The sequence below is a fragment of the Pteronotus mesoamericanus genome, unplaced genomic scaffold (genome assembly GCF_021234165.1).
Source record: "Pteronotus mesoamericanus isolate MK-2021 breed Mesoamerican mustached bat unplaced genomic scaffold, CSHL_Meso_final contig_20, whole genome shotgun sequence".
Taxonomy (NCBI): domain Eukaryota; kingdom Metazoa; phylum Chordata; class Mammalia; order Chiroptera; family Mormoopidae; genus Pteronotus; species Pteronotus mesoamericanus.
Window position 1 is genome coordinate 33,207,090 of NW_026555085.1, and position 20,409 is coordinate 33,227,498.

The 20,409-nt window shown below is 39.0% G+C and overlaps 2 protein-coding genes and 1 pseudogene across 6 annotated transcripts in view; 2 read left to right on the forward strand and 1 right to left on the reverse strand.

Moving 5' to 3' along the window:
* The window catches only part of SMAP1 (small ArfGAP 1), a 155,300-nt gene extending 149,114 nt beyond the window's left edge, over positions 1–6,186 (forward strand). For 3 of the 5 annotated variants that reach the window (XM_054569563.1, XM_054569565.1, XM_054569567.1), the window contains 3 exons: positions 1,780–1,963; positions 2,860–3,167; positions 5,257–6,186. In XM_054569563.1, coding sequence (XP_054425538.1) covers positions 1,780–1,963; positions 2,860–3,167; positions 5,257–5,391 — 627 coding nt within the window. In that variant the 3' untranslated portion in view covers positions 5,392–6,186. The remainder of the gene's footprint in view (positions 1–1,779; positions 1,964–2,859; positions 3,168–5,256) is intronic. The other 2 variants (XM_054569564.1, XM_054569566.1) reach the window with 1 other exon arrangement.
* A 385-nt stretch (positions 6,187–6,571) lies between these two features.
* B3GAT2 (beta-1,3-glucuronyltransferase 2) overlaps positions 6,572–20,409 on the reverse strand; it is a 70,201-nt gene continuing 56,363 nt past the window's right edge. The window contains exons 3-4 of the mRNA XM_054569568.1: positions 6,851–6,999; positions 6,572–6,763 (exon numbers count right to left, since the gene is read on the reverse strand). Of these exons, the coding sequence (XP_054425543.1) occupies positions 6,677–6,763; positions 6,851–6,999 (236 nt within the window). The 3' untranslated portion in view covers positions 6,572–6,676. The remainder of the gene's footprint in view (positions 6,764–6,850; positions 7,000–20,409) is intronic.
* LOC129067486 (dnaJ homolog subfamily C member 2-like) lies at positions 14,079–16,279 on the forward strand (annotated as a pseudogene).

Consider the following 20,409-nt stretch of genomic DNA (forward strand, 5'->3'; position numbering starts at 1 on the left):
AGAGAGCCTTTGTTCAGGGGTCCTGCAGCCTCCTGAAGTGAAAACAGGCAAAAGTTTTATCCTGGAGTTGTAGTGCTGGCAAAGGGGGCACCAAAAATAATAATAAAAAATGGAGCACTCAAATGAGTGTTCACTAGCCATGCTGTTTGGTGTGACTGTTGTTAGACTACATCCATGTTGAGGTGGATGTTCCATATTACCTACCCTCATCAAAAGCAATACCCTTGTTTAAAATTTTAAAGCACGGGAGTATTGGTTTGGCTGCTCTAGCATGAGACTGGAGTAATAGCTTTCCCTACCATTTTGGGTTTTCTTGTAGTTATATCTCCTTCACAGGGAATAGAACTCAGGGTTTTTGAGCAGGTTCTTGGATTGAAAAGAAACTAAACATGATGATAATGGTCACTTACTGATTGTTACTGTTAGTGATAAGGTCACTAACAATACTAAAACAAGAAATAGTGTGTGTTTATTTTGGCTGTTGTGCAGAACACTTCTTGTGGTCATCAAACAACTCTTTGAGGTGGATAATGTCATCCCATTTTACAACAGAGAGACACTGGAGATTAAGTGAATGTCTGAAGGCATATTTACTGTAGTAAATGTGGGCTCTAGTCTGGTAGGCGGCCCCAGAGCCCACGCTCTTAGCCTCTGGGATCTTTCCTTCAGCTGCACTTGTTATATTTGGTATTCCATTATGTCCAATTTTACACGTTTTGATCTTTTGCAAAATTAAGTGGCTTTTTCTACCTAAAAGTCATAATAGATTAAATTAGTCATAATAGATTCAAAATATTACTCTGCCTGTTTGTAAGTACAATGCTTGAATAGTAATTTATTGCAAGGTTTTTTTAGCAAAGATGTTAAACATTTGGATTTTTTAAAAATTCAGGGTAAATCATACACATGATTTCTAACTTCTCTTTGCTACTTACCTTATTCTATAGTTTGAGGCGGTTTAATCAGTTTTTACTAGTTGCCATAGAATTTTTGAAACTCTCATATCTAAAATCAATTTCATATAAACAAATGTGGATGAGTTTGAAAATTAACGACTGCAGGGATTGTTAAAGTTAGGTTATCAGTTGTGATTGTATAGTACTGTGTGCCAGATAGAGAACAGTAAGTGAAAATTTTGTATTAAATACCCACATGTTTCTTTGGATTTGTGTTCATTTTCCCCTTGTCCATACGTGGAATACAAGATATGGCTGAGAGTATAGGTGGCTGAAGTATTACTGTACATCATTTCTGGAAAGATGAGAAGCATTCTAAGGTTCTGATTAAAACTGATTTAGATTAGGTTTATAATATCACAGTATAGTTTTTGAAAAGCTTTTTTCAAAAAAGACAAAATCAGCCTTTGCAAGTCCCTTGTACAGTCTTCTGTAGTTGTATAAATGTTCTTTATTCCAAGGGTCACCAGTTCCTTGAAGCAGTGGTTGCTGAGGAATGGTGGTGCCCAGACAGCAGCCACATACCCCTACCTGCCCTTGAACCCATTGTAGTCAGGGACGTGATGCAAAAACTCAGTGTCAACCTAGCAGGTAAACACAACTTACTACGAAAGAGTTTCCATCTACCTCTTCTACATTAATACATTCAAAATAGGAAACATTGTACCTTTATCATCCTAAGTGTTTTTTTGCGGGCTGTGAATGATCTGTAATGTCTCTGTTTTACCTTCTACAACTGTTGAATTTCTAATTTCATAACTTTACTTGGATTTAAAGTAATGGATGAGCTATGTTTTAGCATGGAGGATTCAACATGTTTTAGTGTTTGTCTCAGGGGACGTCCACTGCACCAGCAGCTGCCACTGTGTCTACAGTAACATCTGGGGATCTGGATCTCTTCACTGATCAAACAACAAAGTCAGAAGAGGTGGCGAAGAAACAGCTCTCCAAAGACTCCATCTTATCTCTGTACAGTGCAGGGACCATTCAGCAGCAGAGCACCCCTGGTAATTCATTGTGACTCCGCTTTCAGGGAATAGTGGTGACGTTGCTAGAAGATCCTTGTGGTTATAATAGTATCAATTATATTTCCTCCCCATTTTTTGGTAATGGGTACTTTGTTTTTGTAATTTACACAACTATAAAACTAAATGAATGAAGTGTTAGAATTAAAAAGCAGGTACAGGATTCACAAAACTTTATTCATTTAGAATTAACAAGCTGTTCACATATCACTTAAAATATTGTTTCACAAGCTTATTAAAGGAAGACATGAATTATCTTTGAAGAATTATGTAAGTTTGATTTCCATGAAGTTTATAGCTGTGTACAGTATGGTATTTTTTTCTGCAAGTAAACAGTAAGCAGTCTGAATTATCACGTGAACTCCAAAAAAGATTTGAGTTTTAAAAATAATTATAATGAAATACTAGCACGGTAAAATTTGTTGTTTACATTTTTAATTTGTCAGACTCTCTCTTTTAAAATAATGAGCTTCATTTGATGTCTGAGCTGAAATTTGACATCCCAACTGTTTCCCTTAAAGCCAGACACAGAGAACACGCCCCTGAGTACCTGGGCGTGGAGACCAGCGGTGCAAGTCAGCAGAACGGCTTGTCACCTCATGCGATGCAGTTTGGTCTTCACTCACAGTGGATATTTTATCATAAGATATTCTATTATAGGGTGTATGTCCTTTGATTAAAATTGCTCAGGTTCATAACTGATTTGTCTGCATTCTGGAACTAACCAGCTCTGAGATAGGAGGGTGTGAGTTGGTCTGAGCAGTAGGAGTAGCCGAACCAAAATTAGAATTTTTGCTGTTACTATACAGGTGGGTGCAGCTGTATACAATAGCCCTGTTCTCTGGATTCATTTTCTTTTCATGGTTCTTATGATGCAGGTGTATTTATGGGACCCACAAATATACCATTTACCTCACAAGCACCAACTACATTTCAAGGTTTTCCATCAATGGGCGTACCTGTGCCTGCAGCTCCTGGCCTTATGGGAAATGTGATGGGACAGAGTCCAAGCATGATGGTGGGCGTGCCCATACCTAATGGGTTTGTGGGAAATGCACAAACTGGTGTGATGCCACTGCCTCAAAATGTGATTGCCCCCCAAGGAGGAATGGTAGGACAGATGGGTGCAGCCCAGAGTAAGTTTGGCCTGCCGCAAGCTCAACAGCCCCAGTGGAACCTGTCGCAGGTAAGGGTCATTAACTCTCCAACTTATCCAAAATCAGAGAAACAAGACTACCTTCTAAATGGTTTAATTTGCATTTAAATCTAACAGTCTGGCAGAAAGAATTAAGTAGGGATAATGAAGTTATATCAAACAGATAAATGACCTGTCATTGTCCCTATGTTTAGAGTGTTTTGTACAGAAATGTTAAGCATTTTTTCATTTCAGATTATAATAGCATTAATGGTGAATATCCCTAATCTGGTTGTAACAGCTAGAAATTATCTTGGGTATTTTAAGAGACTCTCTGTCTGCTGCCTTTGAAATTAGCAGCAAGCTCTAACCCAGCTCCCTGGAGAGGCGTCTTTATAGTCTACTTAGACCTCCCAACCTGTCTTCATTAATTTGGTGGGGTAGGAAGGAGCTGTAGCTTTCACAAATTAGAAAAACATCTAGTCCCATAGTCTCAAACACTGTTTTGTGAGGAAGCTAGGTGGTTTGCCAGGTCACATAGCTACTGTTCATGGATTTATAAAAAAAATCTTTTTGTTCAAAAACCTTTGTGAAGTTCTATTTCCTTTTTACTTATCCTATAATTAGGTTTATATTTTTTAAAAGTACCCACTAATTCAAGGATTCCCATGAGATATGAACAAGTCCATATTATCCTGTTTCTACCTAAGTTTAGAGGCAAGAGAGGACATGTTGGTACTATCTCCTTCCATCCCGTTTCTATTTTAGGTTCTTTCTTCTAACTTCTCTCTGGCCCCATAGAAAGTCCTTAGACTTGGGTTTATGGTCCCACTCCTCTTCCCTTTACACTTCTTATTGATGTTTCTGGAGCATTTTGGTGACCTTGGCTCCTGCTCAGCTGGTTCTACCTTGGGAGCATTCAAGGAATAGTCTATAGTGATTTCTAACCAACATGAGCAAAATCAACTGTATATACTATGAATGCCCCAGGTTATTTTTACTCTCGCTATTTAAATGAATATCTTGTATTAATTGGTCTGTACTCTGTAAGAATCTCAAAAATTCTAAGGACCACATGGCAGTAACAGCTTTTGTGGAGCCAGAATGCTGAAGCACACCTAGCTAGGTTACAGTGCTGGATGAACCAGTAAGGAGATACATTGGCCCTCCCTTCCAGGCGAGCTGAAGGCTGTTCTCCAGCACTCCCTGCGTGGGTTCTGTTGGCAAGTGGGAGGGTGGTTAAAACATCCTTTAGTCCGTATCGTAAGTGATCTGCCCCTGCCACACTTAGTTCTTATTAGTGATGTTGATTAACACTAGTGTCTGAAAAATTGCAACTTTAAACTTTATTAAGACAATCCAAACCTGAGCATAGGTTTTGAATCCACTCTGTACTTTGTAGTCAATCCTCTTGCTTTTCCTTTACCTGTCATCAGTCTTAGAGGTAAGAGAACCACAGGGAAAAGGTTAAGATGCTTACATTCATACATGACTTTCTTATGGAAGAAAAATATATAAAATCTTATACCTTGTCATACAGTGAACACTTCAGAAGTATGTGGTTAGACAAATGAAAAATGTATCCTTTGTGACCTTTTCTTTAATAATTTAGAAAGTATATAGAGCCATTAAGATTTTGATAAAGGCAGAATAGCTATGATATACAATTTATAATTTTGGAATAGTTTACTTTCTAAAATTTCCTTAGTCTTAGTAGTTAAAGCACTAGTATAGTTGGAATTTAGAATAGTGGACTCAACCATATACCCAGATACAAATGCAAGGATTGCTTTGGCACTTTTCAGTTGTTAATCCTTCGGGGACAAAAAATTAGAGTATAGAAAATGAATAAATATGATTGAGCTCACTTTTTGGACAGTGCTAAAAAGTTGGAAGGAAATGAACAGGAGAGGAACAGTAGATGTTTGTTTTCAGCAGGGAAATAATTGTGTGGTCTGCTTCTAATAAAATAGGGTAACTATTAAAAATGTCTAACTGTGACCAAAGAAACAAAAATAAAAAGTGAAGTAAGCTTGGGGACAACTGTAATTGAACAATAAAATTTTTTTAATTTAAAAATACTAATAAAAAAATAAAGTGAAGTAAGCTTCTTAAACTAAGCCCTTTCTCTGTTTCACAGATGAATCAGCAGATGGCCGGCATGAGTATCGGCAGCGCGAACCCCGCGGCGGGTTTCGGCCAGCCCCCCAGCACCACCGCCGGATGGTCTGGGAGCTCCTCGGGTCAGACTCTCAGTACACAGCTGTGGAAATGAAGACCGCAACGCGCGTTTCATCCGGAACTACCACCTGACATTCCTTGCTAAAATGCATCCAGTGCCCCTGTTTATTCATGTACATATATATTTTTTCTTTTTCCCCATTTGTTCACATTAAGAATTATCTGATTGACTGTGTTGGTTTGTACTGATTAAATTTGATGTGGTGAAAAGCAGGTTGAGAAACCATTTTATGTCCAGGGCAGCTTTGCTCATATTTCCCATAACTTCATAAACCATATTTGAGAAGCTGCTCAACTTGCAAAATCAGTTTTACTCTCAATAAAATTATAGCTCTAATGTTTGCATATAAGGGAAATAGTTATCATGTTAGTAATACATCTAACAGTATAAACCCCACCCCCAAATTAGCCAGTAATCTCGTAGGAAGGTACTGTATGATCAAATGTTTAATCATATAAATAGAATGTAAATGTATCACTGAGCACTGTTTTCTAGTGTATCAAAATTCTTTTATTTCATCATTTACTTCACTGTGCTGTTGTTATGATGTGCTTAACAGGGAATGTGGTTAGTGAAAGGAAGATAAACCTGGATGTTACTATAAAACTTAGTTTAGCAAATATATAAAGAATTCAAATTTTGTCTGCCTCTTGTAATTTGGATCTCTTATGTACGTAGTGCTAACATGAAGACCTTTCTCTGCACTATATGCAAACAGGGTAATTAAACAAAGCCACTTTCAATCCTTGAAGGTATATCCAGGTTTATGACAGTAATTGTGTTTACATTTTATGGTGCCTAGTATTGACAAATGTTCTATCCCTATATTAAATAGATGAATCCACAGACCTTTTATTTGTGGGTTTTATTTCCTACAATGTATACTGCCACCAACCTTACATAAATTACTTAATGTTGCAAAGTCAGGAATTGGGGACAAAACTTAATTGACAAAAAACTTGTCATCCGTTTCTAAAACCTGTTCGGTTCTACCAATTATAAGGCCAAATGGGGAAAAAAAGAAAAGTATATAAGATACTCAGAATGCTACCTGCAGTGTCATTAGCTGTACTGTACAAAGACCTTCCAGTTTAGTTACAGAGAAAACATGTAGAACGAGTGAAGACAAACACATTTTATACCATCCGACTAGCTTACGTTAACTGACAAGCTCTGTTTAACCAGATGTCCACCAGGTGTCAATAAAGGCTGTTGTACTGAAGTGAAATGAATAATACCTGAATGCTCTGTAGCCTAACCTCCAATCGCCCTCTTCCACATCGTCGGCCAGGCAAACTGCATCTGCTGCTGCTTCCATTTATACCTCAATCTTCACTGTGTCCAGGCGGTACTTTGGCTCGTTGGCCAGATTAACCTTCTCTGTCCGAGTGTGCCACACAAGAACCTAAAGGGAGGCGAGGGAAACCTTTTGGGTAGCCAGACTCTTAATGCTAACACTCAACAAGATCAAGCAGCACATGTGAAATGATACCTTGGTGCAGTTATTTGCTTTCGGCTCCAGTTCTTCAACTGTTGTTATCTGTTTTAGAAAGTCAGATTCTTGCATCCCTGGCTGGGATCCACGGCGTTTAAATACAGCTTTTGGGTTGGACAAGATGACTTGAAGGCTGACAGCAAATCCTTTGTGAAAAGTTAAAAAAAAAAAAAAAGACTTTAAAATATTGGTGTACTTATCTTTTTTCTATATAATTTTGGTCATATCAAAAACAATTGTATAGTCCTGGCTGGTGTGGCTCAGTTGGTCGGGCACTGCCCCATAAACCAAAAGGTCACTGGTTCAGTTCCCCATCAGGTCACATGCTCGGGTTGCAGACCAGGCCCCTGGTTGGGGGTGTGCGGGAGACAACCAATCTGTGTCTCTCTTGAGCATTGATGTTTTTCTCATTCTCCCTTTCCCCTCTCTAAAAATAAATAAAATATTTCTAAAAAATCAATTTATATGCCTACTGTGCCAGGTTGCACAAAGTTGAATAGGAATATTATCTATCGCTGTCTCAAAAGGAAAGGTAGGGGGCAGGGGGGGCATTCACTGTAAAATATTTAAGTCTAGTATGTTTTACAGAAGTCATCAAACCCTGTATGCGACCGTCTGGAAACAACTAAGACCTAAATGTAGCTGAAAAGCATTCAGACTTCCCATAACTACACTTGAGGTATGAGAGAGCCCGTCCAGTTCTCCTGCGCGTCCTTGAACATCTTTACGTGTGCTTTAGCAAAGCCAGCTGGGGTTGAGTTTGGAAGACTGAGGAATAGACGTAAAGTTAGTGTGCTAGAACATGAATAATATATAATTATTTAGTTTAAATTTCTGATTTGGTTCAATCTGGAAAAGGTGGGCAGGTTGGAAATCAGTGTAGAAGATACCAGGCCAGTTAATAAATGTTTTTTGTATTTCATTTTTTAAGGAAACAAATTAGTGTTACTTTCCTTCAATGGTTTGGTCACAGGAAAAATTATTACTATTTAATCTGTGGTTTAACAAACTCTGTGTTGAAGGCTTAGCCATTAAACACTCTATAAGCCATCTCAGCAAGCAGTTGTTACAACCTCTGCAGTGGCCTGAAAGCCTGAAGCCCCAGGCTGCTGCTTTTAACGACTAAGCTGACACTGTAAAGTCGGGCACCCTCGCAGGGGTAAGCTATGACGACCAGTCCCCAAAAACAGTTCTTAGCAATGTTTGCCCTTCTCTATATGAACTGAATTGACTTCTGCTGCTTTTTTGCAAAAGTGTAGTTAGCGAAGTTAAGTACCACATGATACCAGGCAGTAATGGGGAAACAGAAGACCACAACCAGCAAGCATCCTCCTAACCTCTCCAGATGCCAGGCCGGCCTGTCCCACGTTCTAGACCCTGTGGCCTTTGTGGGGAAACTTACCACTAAGCTATATGCAGACACAACTTGGTACAGCATGTGCGGAGTGAGGGGAAAAAAAAAACAATCATAAAGCATCAGCTTGAGGACTGGGTCAGCACCTCCCACTGGTCCTGGACAGGGGCAGCCTCTTCTAGCAGAAAGAACACAGAATCTGAAATTTGAAGTCATTTTATTTATTTTTTTAGCCTGGGTCCTTGCACTTAGACACTGGGCAAGTCACTTAACCTTTCTTGATTCTGAAACTACCCCGTGTCCTCATCTGCAGGAGAGGTGTGGCATCTTAACTCAGTGTCTGATGTAAAATCAGTGAGTGGAAAAATCCCCACTAATGGCGAGGCACAGTTCAAATGATACTACAGTATATAGTAACACCATTATACATATTATGAGGGGCACGTGGCATTAGCCACTATTTACCACTAGCAAATAGTGTTGACGGGGAAAGGGCTTGTGAAAGTTCCAGGTCACAGAACCAGGCCTCCTTAACCAAAAGCCAAGGTTTTGAATTAACATGCAAAAAGTGACTTTTCTAGTAGGTCAACTCAGATTTTAGTGTTCGAAGATTCCTTGTGTGTGTGTTTTTTTTTTTTTTTTTATGTGCTAATAAGCTTCATCCTTTTTCCTTAGCTAACAGTCTTCCTGTCTCAGTCACACTGAAGTGGCTGGTATGTCTCACATGGCTTCAAGATCCTGATTGTGTTTCCCCATTCTCATAAAAACACAGGATTCTTCCCAAAGTGCAGAAGTCATTCTCAAAGTGAAAGGAAACCACTGTCCTCTGATTTCCTTCATTGCCCCCCTAAGACTTCAACACATTTATGACATCGCGACCACTCAAGGATTCAAATTGAGTACTTCCTTGCTTTCCTAAGCTCAGAAATATCCTTCCAGCTTTCAAAGCAAGAGTTCCTTGGTAAGACCCACCCGCAGTTTAAAGCAAAGCAGACGGCCACGTGCGGAGCTGCAGGCCCTGTCCTGGCTTCCCGGGACACTGCGAGGCACCTGGAAGGCTAGCACGGTGCAGACATTTTAGTGGGTGGCTCACCAAGGTAGCAAAGTGGTTTTGTATTTTCTAACACAACGAGGAGGGTGGGCAGTTCGGATGCTCTTCACTCCTACCCGTACTCTCTGTGCCACGCGCCAGCAGTAGGTCAGGGCCAGCAGCAGGAACCAGGGCTAACCAGGCCGTGCCCTGGGTTGCCTGCTGGGGAATCATCCGACTGCTGTGCATCCTGGGAGAGAGCTCTCTGAAAGCAGGGCAGGGAGCTTCAGCTCATCAGCTACTGCTTCCAACCCAAGATGGATGTCTTGACTTTTCTTCCAAGTATTTATGCCTCAAGTATTACATTTCCCCTTCACTTTTTTTTAGTGAAATTAATTTATAATAGCTTTAAAGATGTTAGCAACAGCTTTTGAGATAGTAGGAGTCTTATAAAAGTCATGGGAGTGGTATTCTCTGTCCTGGTCAGTTGTGTAAAAACTAAAATGCAAGTGACAACTGGTTGTGCACTGTGAATGCAGGATTTCCTGACTGCAAGTGGCGCGGGGCGGGGTAAGGCAAGGTTGTATTCCCCAGTCCAAGGGGTCAGGGCCTGCCTCAGGAGGTGCTTATTGCTTCATGAACAGAAACATCTGTAAGACTTTCAAAGTCCAACAAGCCATTTCCACTTCGGGATGTGATAGAGCAACAAGGGTTGGGTTTCCCCTAATGTTTGAAAAGGTGGTTTCTAGACAATGGAAAAGAGGAACGCAGGACAAAGATGTCTGAAAAAAGAAACACAGCTCTCCAGTTGCCTCAGTTTCCTGCCTGAAGGGCGAAATCTACAGGCTGTGGCAGCAGGGAGGGGAACTCACTGCTCTTCGGTCCCTTCAAGGTGAGGAAACAACAATACCGAGGCACCTACACAATGGAGAATAAATTCTAGGAGGCCTAGTCAGCTAGGATTCACAGCACGGTGTGCTGCAGGGGAAGGGCCCCTCCCAAGTCCCACTGAATATGATCAGCAAATGCCGGAGAAACTGCCTGAGGCCCAGTAAAGAACCACTGGAAAGAAGCAGGTGGGTTGATTGCTGGAGCTCACTCCGGGCTGGGAATAGTTCGCTTCCCAACAGCCAGAGTGGAAGGGTAATAGCTGGGGCACCTGGAAGAGTTGGAAGGTTATTGGGTTCAGTGTGGGGTCAAATCAGCCCTAAACTAAAGGCTGAGCTGATTCTGCCAAACAAAACTTTACAAGCAAGTTTGGAAAGGATCACAATGCTTCCAAGTAATATAGTTGTACCCCACAAAAATATACATAAAATACACAGAAAGGGGAGGGAGGCGATTCAAATGTGCTTCACTCCTTATATGGATAATGTATGTTATACATATTATACATACATTACAGTATGTATCTTTCTGGTACCTAGAAATTTAAATTTCAAAATGCCTGGGATACAAAAATTACCAGATGTACAAAGAAGCAGGAAACTACAATCCTGTAATAAAAAAAACCAGTCAACAGAAATAAACTCAGAAAATGACACAGATGGTAGAATTACAGAACAAGGACATTAAAGCATTTTACATATACTTCATACATTTAAAAAGGTAGGGGAACATGCTAAGTAGAGATACGGAGGATATTAAAAAGTCCTAGGGTGGTCTCATTGTGATGAAAAATACACTGAGATGAAAAATATACTGGCTGGCATTACACACGATAAAACATTACAGAAAAAAAGATTAGTAAACTGGAAGACAAAAATAGGAACTACTAAAAGGAAACACCAGTGCGCGCGCACACAGTACAGAAACAAAAGGAAAGGGACAAAAGGTGGGAGAGGAGGGATAGGAAAAAATATTTAAAGAACTGAATATCTGAAAAATCCATGAGGATATACAAGACAACATGAGCAACCAACTTGTATAGAACGCCCCGCCCAACAGCAGCAGCGCACACACTCTTTTCAAGTGCACCCGGGGCCTTACCGAGATAAGCCGCAGGCTGGGCTGTGAATCAAGTCTCGATAAATTTAAAAGAATACAAATAGTACAAAATATTTCTCTGACCACATGGAATGAAGAAGAAATCGATAATATAAAGATACCTGGAATTCCAATATTTAGAAACTGAACAACATAATTCTAAAGATATGGATCAAAGGAGGAGTTTTCAAAAGGGAACAAAAACAAGACATCAAAGTTTGTGGGATGCATCTAAAGCAGTACTTAGATGGAAAAATGAATTTTTTAAAAGTACTAAACACTTTTATTAGACAAAAAAGATCTCAGCTCTATGTCAAGTTCCTACCTATATACACTAGAAGGAGTAAATGAAACCTGAAATGAAAAAAAAAATGAATTAAAAAAACCAAAAATCCCTAAAATAGAAACAGAAAACAACACAGAAGATCAGTTAAACTAAAACCACACTTTAGAGGCTCTGGCCTGATAGCTCAGTTGGTTAGCGCATCATCCTGATACACCAAGGTTGTGGGTTCAATCCATGGTCAGGGCACACACAGGAGTCAACCACTGAAGGCATAAATAAGTGGGACAACAAGTCCATACTTCTTTCTCTCCCTCTTTCTTTCCATCCCCTCCCCTCTTTAATTTTTTAAGTTAAAATTTAAAAACATGCCCTTAGGGGAAAAAGTTAATAAAATTGATGACTATCCACCCATACTGAGCAAAAAAAGAGAGAAGATACAAATGGCCAATACCAACAATGAGAGCATAGTTAGGAGCAGTACACGTTCTACAAACATACACATGATAACAGAGGAGTATTATGTGTAACTTTGTGGCAATAAATTTCACAACTGATACAAAAATAGTCAAATTCCTTGAAAGACACAAGCTATCAAAGCTCTTTCACAAGGAAAGAATCTAAATAGCCCTTTAGCAATTAAATAAATTTATAGTTAAAAATTCACCAAAAATCACACAAAAAATCAAAAACCCTCCAGGCCCAAACAGCTTCACCAGTGATTTCTACTAAATGTTTAAGGAAGAAATAAAACTTTCCATAAAATAGAAAAGGAAGGAACATTTTTCACATTCTATGAGGCCAGCACTGCTCTGACACAAATCGAGACAGAAACTTAAAACAACTCTCATGAATACGGACAGAAGAATTCTTACTCCAACAAAAAAGTGACCATTATGACCAGCTGAGGTTTCCCCCAAGACTGCAATGTTGGTTTAACATTTCAACATCAATCAATCAGTGTGATTCACCAAATTAAGAGACTTTAAAAAATCTGATTATCCCAGTGGATGGAGAAAATACACTTGACAAAATCCAGTATCTAGTCATAATTTTAAAAAGCCTCTCAGCAAACTAGGAATAGAAGTGAACTTCCCTCAGCCTGATCAAGGGACTCTACAAAAAACCCGTTGCCAACATTATACTTAGTGATAACAGACGATGTTTAACTCCTGAAGGTTGGGCTGTGGCAAGGAAGTCTGCTCTTGAATTTTATTCAACAATGTACTGCAGGTCCTAACCAGTACAATAAGGAAAAAATAAATAAAGGAAAAGAAGAAGGAAAAGAAAGGGGGAGTGAGAGAGGGAGGGGGGCAGGGAGGGAGAGGGCGTGAGAGAGAGAAGACAAACTGGAAAGGAAGAAGCGCGGCAAACCTCCCCTTCCCTCCTCAGCCAACGTGAAAAGCATCAATAGTGCTCATCGGTTTCTTCTGTCGTTTATCAGTCAGTCTCGCCTCCAAATACTTGCCCCTGCGCATTCTCTGGAACTCCACATAAATCTGATTTCAGCAAGGCTGTTACCAATCAAAACTACTTGCAGTTCACAGAGGAGAGTTTATGGCAATAAAACCTTTATATATAGTCCAGTCACAAGAAAGATACAGCCTTTTGCATTTTTCCCTTGGACGGTCACTCTGGCTCTGGCTCGTCATAAGGGAGCACTCGGCACTTGACACACTTCTATGGCCAGCAGGTGTCAGGCAATTTCAAAAGTTTCTCCCTGCCCACTGTAAACAATAAGAGGAAAAATTCAATTATCAAATTAAAAACACACATACACACAATAGTCTCAGGCAACTTGTTAGAGAAAGAAATATGTGTGTGTGGCACCTCCTCCGCTCTTCTCCCTAATTCTTTCTGAGGCCAATTCTCCTTTCATCTCTCTTCCCAGCAAAGCACCCTGCCGTCAAATGGAGGGTCGTGTGGAGTGTGTGTGTCTTCCCTGCCGCGCCGCCACTTACTGAGATATAATTCCTATACTCAAATTTGCCTTTTTAAAGGATACGATTAAGTGGCTTTTAGTACATTTATAATTCTGAGCACCATTTTTTGAAAAGACTATTGAATGGTCTTGGACCTGTTGGCAAAAATCAACTGACAGCAAATGTAATAGTTTATTTCTGGACTGTCAATTCTATGCCGTTAATTCGCTTGTTTATCTTTACACCAGTACCACATTGTCTTTATTACTGTAGCTTTACAGTTCCCTTTCAAATAGGAAGGGTAAGTCCTTTAACTTTGTTATTTTTCAAGATTGTTTTGGCTCTTCCGAGTCCTTTGCTTTCCCATATAAATGGCCAGCAGGTAAATGAAAAGGAGTTCAACATCACTACTCATCAGGAAAATGCAAATCAAAAGCCACAATCAGGTATCACCTCACATCTGTTAGAATGGCTATTTCAAAAAGACAAGGAATAACAAATGTTGGCTTAATACTTATCCTTCTCAAACTATTCCAAAAAATTCAAGTAGAGGGAAGACTTCCAAGCTCATTTTACAAAGCCAGCATTACCCTGAATCCAAAACCAAAGACATTACAAAAAAAAGTTGTAGGCCGATATCCCTGAAAAACATGGATATGAAAATCCTCAACAAAATATTAGCAAACCAAATTCAGCAATGCATTGAAAAGATCAGGGAGGGCCTCGTGAGCCAAAGTGCGAGGCGGAGACTGGAGGCAGAACTAGAGGGGACGCTGAGTGCCCCGCACCGAGGACGGGGGCTGGATGCAGGGCTGGCCCCAGGGCTACCATGCTGCTCCTGCGGAGGACGGCGGGCGCCCGCCGCTGCCGCCACCTCTGACCCTCGATTTATTCTGTGCAACACACTGAAGCCTCTCTCGCCATTTCCAATCACAGTCTCAACACTCTGCCAATTCGAACCTGTAGGAACATGGTTTGAAGCTTTTGTTAAGAGAAACAGAAACACTTCTGCCTCTTTTCAGGAACTGGAGGATAAAAAAAAAAAGCGTTATGAGAAGGATGAGAAGATGAAGAACTGCAGTTAGAAGAATTTTCTGTGCTGGAAAACACTTGATCCGAACGACTGAAAAAACCAAGATCATTATGCAGTACGTAGGCTGGGCCATGTAAGACACAAAGCTACAGACAGATCAAAGCAGCTCACAAAGCAATGGTTTTAAAACATCACCCAGACAAACGGAAAGCAGCTGGTGAATCAACAAAAGGAGATAATGATATTTCACTTGCATCACTAACGCTTATGAAATGTTATCTGATCCAGTGAAAAGATGAGCATTTAACAGTGTAGATCCTATTTTTGATAACTTAGTTCCTTCTAAAAGTGAAGCAAAGGATAATTTCCTCGAAGTGTTTTCCTATGTTTGAAAGAAATTCCAGATGGCCAAATAAAATAAATGTGTCCCTAAACTTGGTGGTATGAATTCATCTGAAGATGTGGATGCATTTTATTTTCTCTGGTATAATTTTGATTCTCAGAGAGAATTTTCTCATTTAGATGAAGAGAAAAACAAAAGCAGACTGTCACAATGAGAGGAGACAGACTGAAATGCAGACCAGAGCAACAAGAGTGCAAATAAGAAAAAGAGGAAATGAATAGGGTAAGAACATCAGTTGACAATGCATAGAGCTGTTATCCAAGAATAAAAAAATTTAAGGAAAAAGAAAAAGCCAAGAAAGAAGCAGAAAAAAAAAAGCAAAAGGGGAGCAAAACAGAAGGAGAAAGGAGCTAAAGAAAAAGGCAAGCTGAATGAGATGGTGCTCATTTAGCTAAAGAGAAAGAAGAGGAGAAAGTTAGACAATAAGTACTACTGGCAAAGAAGGAAAAACATATCCAGAAAAAGCCACTAAAAAGGAACGGCAATCCCTCGGCCAGTAGCGCAGTTAGAGTGCCGTCCGGTCCCACTGAGCCGAGGTTGGGGGTTGAATCCCTGGTTGGAGCACATACAGGAATCAACCAATGCATAAATAAGTGGAGTAACAGATCGATGCTTCTTTCTCTCCCTCTCCCCACCCTTATCGCTCCCTCTGTCCCTTCCCCTCTTTCATCTCACTCTCTGAAGTCAATAAATTACTTTTCTGATAATGAGGCAGAGTGTGTTAAAATGATGGAAGAATTGGGAAATTTTGTGACCACCTTGAACTAGCAAGTTAACAGTGCTTAAATGAAACACACAATCCACAAAAGAAGTGGGGGAAAGAGAAGAAATAAAAGAGCAAATTAGAAAAGAGGAAGCAGAAGCTGAGGCTCATGTATGACAAGCATATAAGAACGCAAAGAAATCAGCTGGCAGAGGTGGACATGGCAGTAAAAACGGGTCCGAAGGTGACCTGAACTTACTTATTAGACCTGTGAACCTCTCCCCACCAGAACAAATTCAAGATGGGAAGTTATTGCTAGAAAATACATTCTTCTGGAGTCAAGAAAAACACCAAAGATGTTAATTGGAAGAGCAAAGAATCTTCAAAAACTTGACCCTCATCAAAAAGATGACATAAAAAGGCATTTGATTAATCTTAAAGAGACCATGGAGTGGTGACTCAAGTGGACAAGGCAACGCCTTCAGAACAGTCAAAGATCCATGCACAGACTTCACCCCCTGGACAACACAGCAGAAGCTTTTGAAACAGCCTTTGTAAATGTGCGCACTAAATACACCTGAAAGATGGGGAAAATAGCAGAAGCAGTGCTTGACAGAGCAAGGGGAAGCAATATAAGAATCTTGTTGAGATGGTAAAGGAAAAGAAAGCTGCTCAAATGCAAGCACTAAATGCAATTAGAGCTAAGAAATGACTTATGAAAACCTTTGCTATGTGTGCATTTTTATAATAAAACTGAAAATTCTGTAAAAAAATCAAAATCAAGTGGGATTTATTACTGGGATGCAAGGTTGGTTCAATATCCACAAATTAATAAATGTGATATACTACATCAACAAAATGAACGATAAAAATTACATGATCATATTAATAGATGCAGAAAAAGCATTTGACAAAATCCGGCACCCATTTACCTAAAAACTCTCAGCAAAGTGGGTATAGAGGGAACCTAGCTCAACATAATAAAGGCCATATATGACAAACGCGCAGGTAACAGCACACTCAATGAGAAAAAACTAAAAGGATTTTCCTTAAGATCAGAGACAATACAAGGATGTCTCTTTTACCATTTTTATTCAATATTGTATTGAAAGTCCTAGCTACAGCAATCAGACAAGAAGAAGAAATAAAAGACATCCAAATTGGAAAGGAAGTAAAACTGTCACTATTTGCAAATGGCATGATAGTGTGTATAGAGAACCCTAAAGATTCCATTCAAAACTATTACAACTGATAAATGAATTCAGAAGTCAGTTGCATTTTATACACCAATAATGAACAATCAGAAAAAGAAATTATGAAAACAATCCCATTTACAATTGCATAACAAGTAAAATACCTAGGAATAAATTTAACCAAGAAGGTAAAAAAATCTGTACTTGGAAAATTGTACGACATTGAAGAAATTAAAGAGGATACAAATAAATGGATGTGCATATATATATATATATATACACCATGTTCATACACATACACACACACACACACACACCATGTTCATGGATTGGAAGAATTAATATCATTAAAATGCCCTTACCACCCAAAGCAATCTATAGAGTCAATGCAATCTCTATCAAAATACAAATGGCATTTTCACAGAACTAGAACAAATAATCCTAAAATCTGTATGGAACCACTAAAGATTCCAAATAGCCACAGCAATCTTGAGAAAGAAGAACAAAGTTGCACGTATCATGCTACCTGATATCAAACAAGGCTGTAGTAATCAAAACAGCATGATAATGACACAAAAACAGACACATAAATCAATGGACCAGAGCAGAGAGCCCAGAAATAAACCCATGTTTATAGGGTCAATTAATCTATGACAAAGGAGGCAAGAATATACAATGGAGTAAGGAGATTCTTTCAATAAATGGCTCAATAAATATTGAATAAACTGAACAGATAGATATATGCCAAAAAATGAATGTAGACCACCTTCTTATACCATATACAAGAATAAACTCAAAATGGATTAAAGACTTAAATGTAAGACCTGAAACCATAAACCTCCTGGAAGAAAACAGTCAATAAATGCTTTGACTTTGCTCTTAGCAATATTTTTTGGGGTCTATCGCTTCAGGTGAGGGAAACAAAGGAAAAAATAAAAGATGGGGCTACATCAAACTCAAAAGTTTCTGCACAGCAAGGAAATCATCAACAAAACAAAAAGACAACATACCAAATGGAAGAAGGTATTCACCAATAATACACCCAGTAAGAGGTTAATATCCAAAATGTATAAAGAACTCATACAACTTAACATCAAAAAAGCAAATATGATTTAAAAATGGGCAGAGGAACTGAATACACATTTCTCCAAAGGGGACATACCAATAAACATTTGAAAAGATACTCAACGTCACTCATCATCAGAGAAATACAAATTAAAACCACAGTGAGATCTCACCTCATACCTGCCAGAATGGCTATCAATAAATCAACAAACAAGTGTTGATGAAGGTGCTTGTGCACTGTTGGCGGGATTATAAATTGGCATAACCACTATGGAAACGGTATGGAGGTTCCCCCCAAAATTAAAAACAGAACTACCATATGATCCAGCAATTCTCTTTTGGGTGTTTATCCAAAGGAAATGAAAACATTAAACTGAAAAGACATATGGACCCCCATGTTCATTGCAGCTTTATTTAAATAGCCAACATAGGGAAGCACCCTTGGTGCCCACTGACTGTGAATGGATAAAGAAAATGTGACACGCAGAAACACCCACGTGCACAGTTATATTATTCAGCCATAAAAAAAGAAGGAAACCTTGCCTTTTGTAACAACGTGGGTGGACCTTGAAGGTATTATGTAAAGTGAAATAAGGCAGCCAGAGAAAGACAAATACCATATTCTCTTACATGTAGAATCTGAAGAAAAACAAAAAACAAACCAATCTAACTCATAGATTGGTAGTTGTCAGAAGCAGAGGGTGGAGGGTGGGCAAAATGGGTAAAGATGGTCAAAAGGTACAAACTTCCATTTACCAAATAAGTACGTCCCAGGGAGGTAATGTACAGCATGGTGACTGTAGTTAAATACTGTGGTGTATTTTTGAGAACTGCTGAGAGTAGCTCTTAAAAGTTCTCATCACAAGAAGAAAAAAGTCTTTACTGTGTGGTGATGTTTATTAACTAGACTTATTGTGGTGATCATTTTGCAATTTATATAACTATCAAAGTGTTACTCTGTACATCTGAAACTAAAATAATGTTATATATCAATTATATATATCTCAATAAAAAATGGAAAACTTCTACTTAAGTGTTTTTTTCCCATAATCTTTTTGTACCTTCTCCATGTACCTTCTAGCCTTCGCATCTGTGAACTATTCAATTGAAAAACAATTATTTAATAACAGTGTTTCAGGAACCATTTTCACTAGATTTAAATTGGATATAGAAAACAAAAGTAAGGTCTGTGTAAAAGGAATGCGTCCTTTAATTATTTAATATCATCTCTAAATTGCCACTGTCTCATGCAAGTGTTTATATAGATTTCATGGTTCTAAGACAATGCTCGCACGTCATGATGCGCTTTGTATCAGCCACAATACAGATTTCTTCCTAATCTACTGCTTTCTAAGGTGCAGACAAAACTACAGCTTTCCCCATTTACTTCCAATTATACTCTAAAAAGATTTTCTACTAGGGTAGAAAGAAACGGAAAAGCATGCCCGGCTGTTAAATAGGACTGTTAATCTGTTCCAGGACACTGGCTGAAACCTTACGATTGCTTCAGGGTAAACCATTCCAAAAAATTTATTGTCTAGTTTTTAAAAATCCTCAAAAGCTATTTAGCACCCATTGTTCTTTAGGGAAATAAAAATAAAACATTCTTCATTTCTAAGACATATTCTTTACTTAATCTATAAGCAATTCACTTAAATTTCTACTCCAAAAACAATAAACCATCTTAGAAAACTGAACCTTCTAAGGAAACAATCATGAACACAGATGAAAACTTGATCCTAAGAATAAAAGAGGCTTAATTAACTGAATACTAAAAATATCTGTGAATGATTTTCTGGAAAGTTGGTGACAGGGCATTAAAACATGCCTAATGTTGAAATTTAGAGGGGAAAGTGGTTCTATTAGATTGACAGCCAAAAAGACTCTGCTGGGAGGTGAACCGTGTATGTATCTTGAGAACGGCAGAATCAACAGGTTTGGCGATGCCTGTGAGAAGCACTGTCTTCAGCTTTATGTCGCCTTTGAGATGTTCAGCTCTACATTCTCCATGCCTACTACTAAATGTGTCACTAAGCCACTCTATACCCACCCAGAAAACAAAAGAGAACAAGTGGAGAAGAGATCTGTGGTCCTACTCTTCAAACCCAAGTATATAAAAGTAAAACATTTTTTTTTAAATAACAAGAGCTGGCAAGGATATGGAGAAACTGGAACTCTTGTGCATTGCTGATGGGAATATAAAATGATGCAGCCACTGTGGAAAAAATATGGTGGTTCCTCAAAAAAAAAAAATTTAAACATGCGATTTCCATATGATCCAGCAATCCCACCTCCAGGTACACACCCAAAATAACCGAAAGCAGTGACTGACTGTGCACCCCGTTCACAGCAGTATTCAGGACAGACAACAGGCGGAAGCAACCGGATGCGCACCAATGGGTGAATGGATAAACAAAATGCGGTCTACATGCACAGTAAAAAAGTATTCACCTTTAGAAAGGAATGAACTCTGGCACGTGGATGAACCTTGACTATACTAAGTAAAATAAGCCCGACATGATGGACAAATACGGTATAATTCCATTTATGTGAAATACCTGGCACAGTCCAATTCATAGGGAAA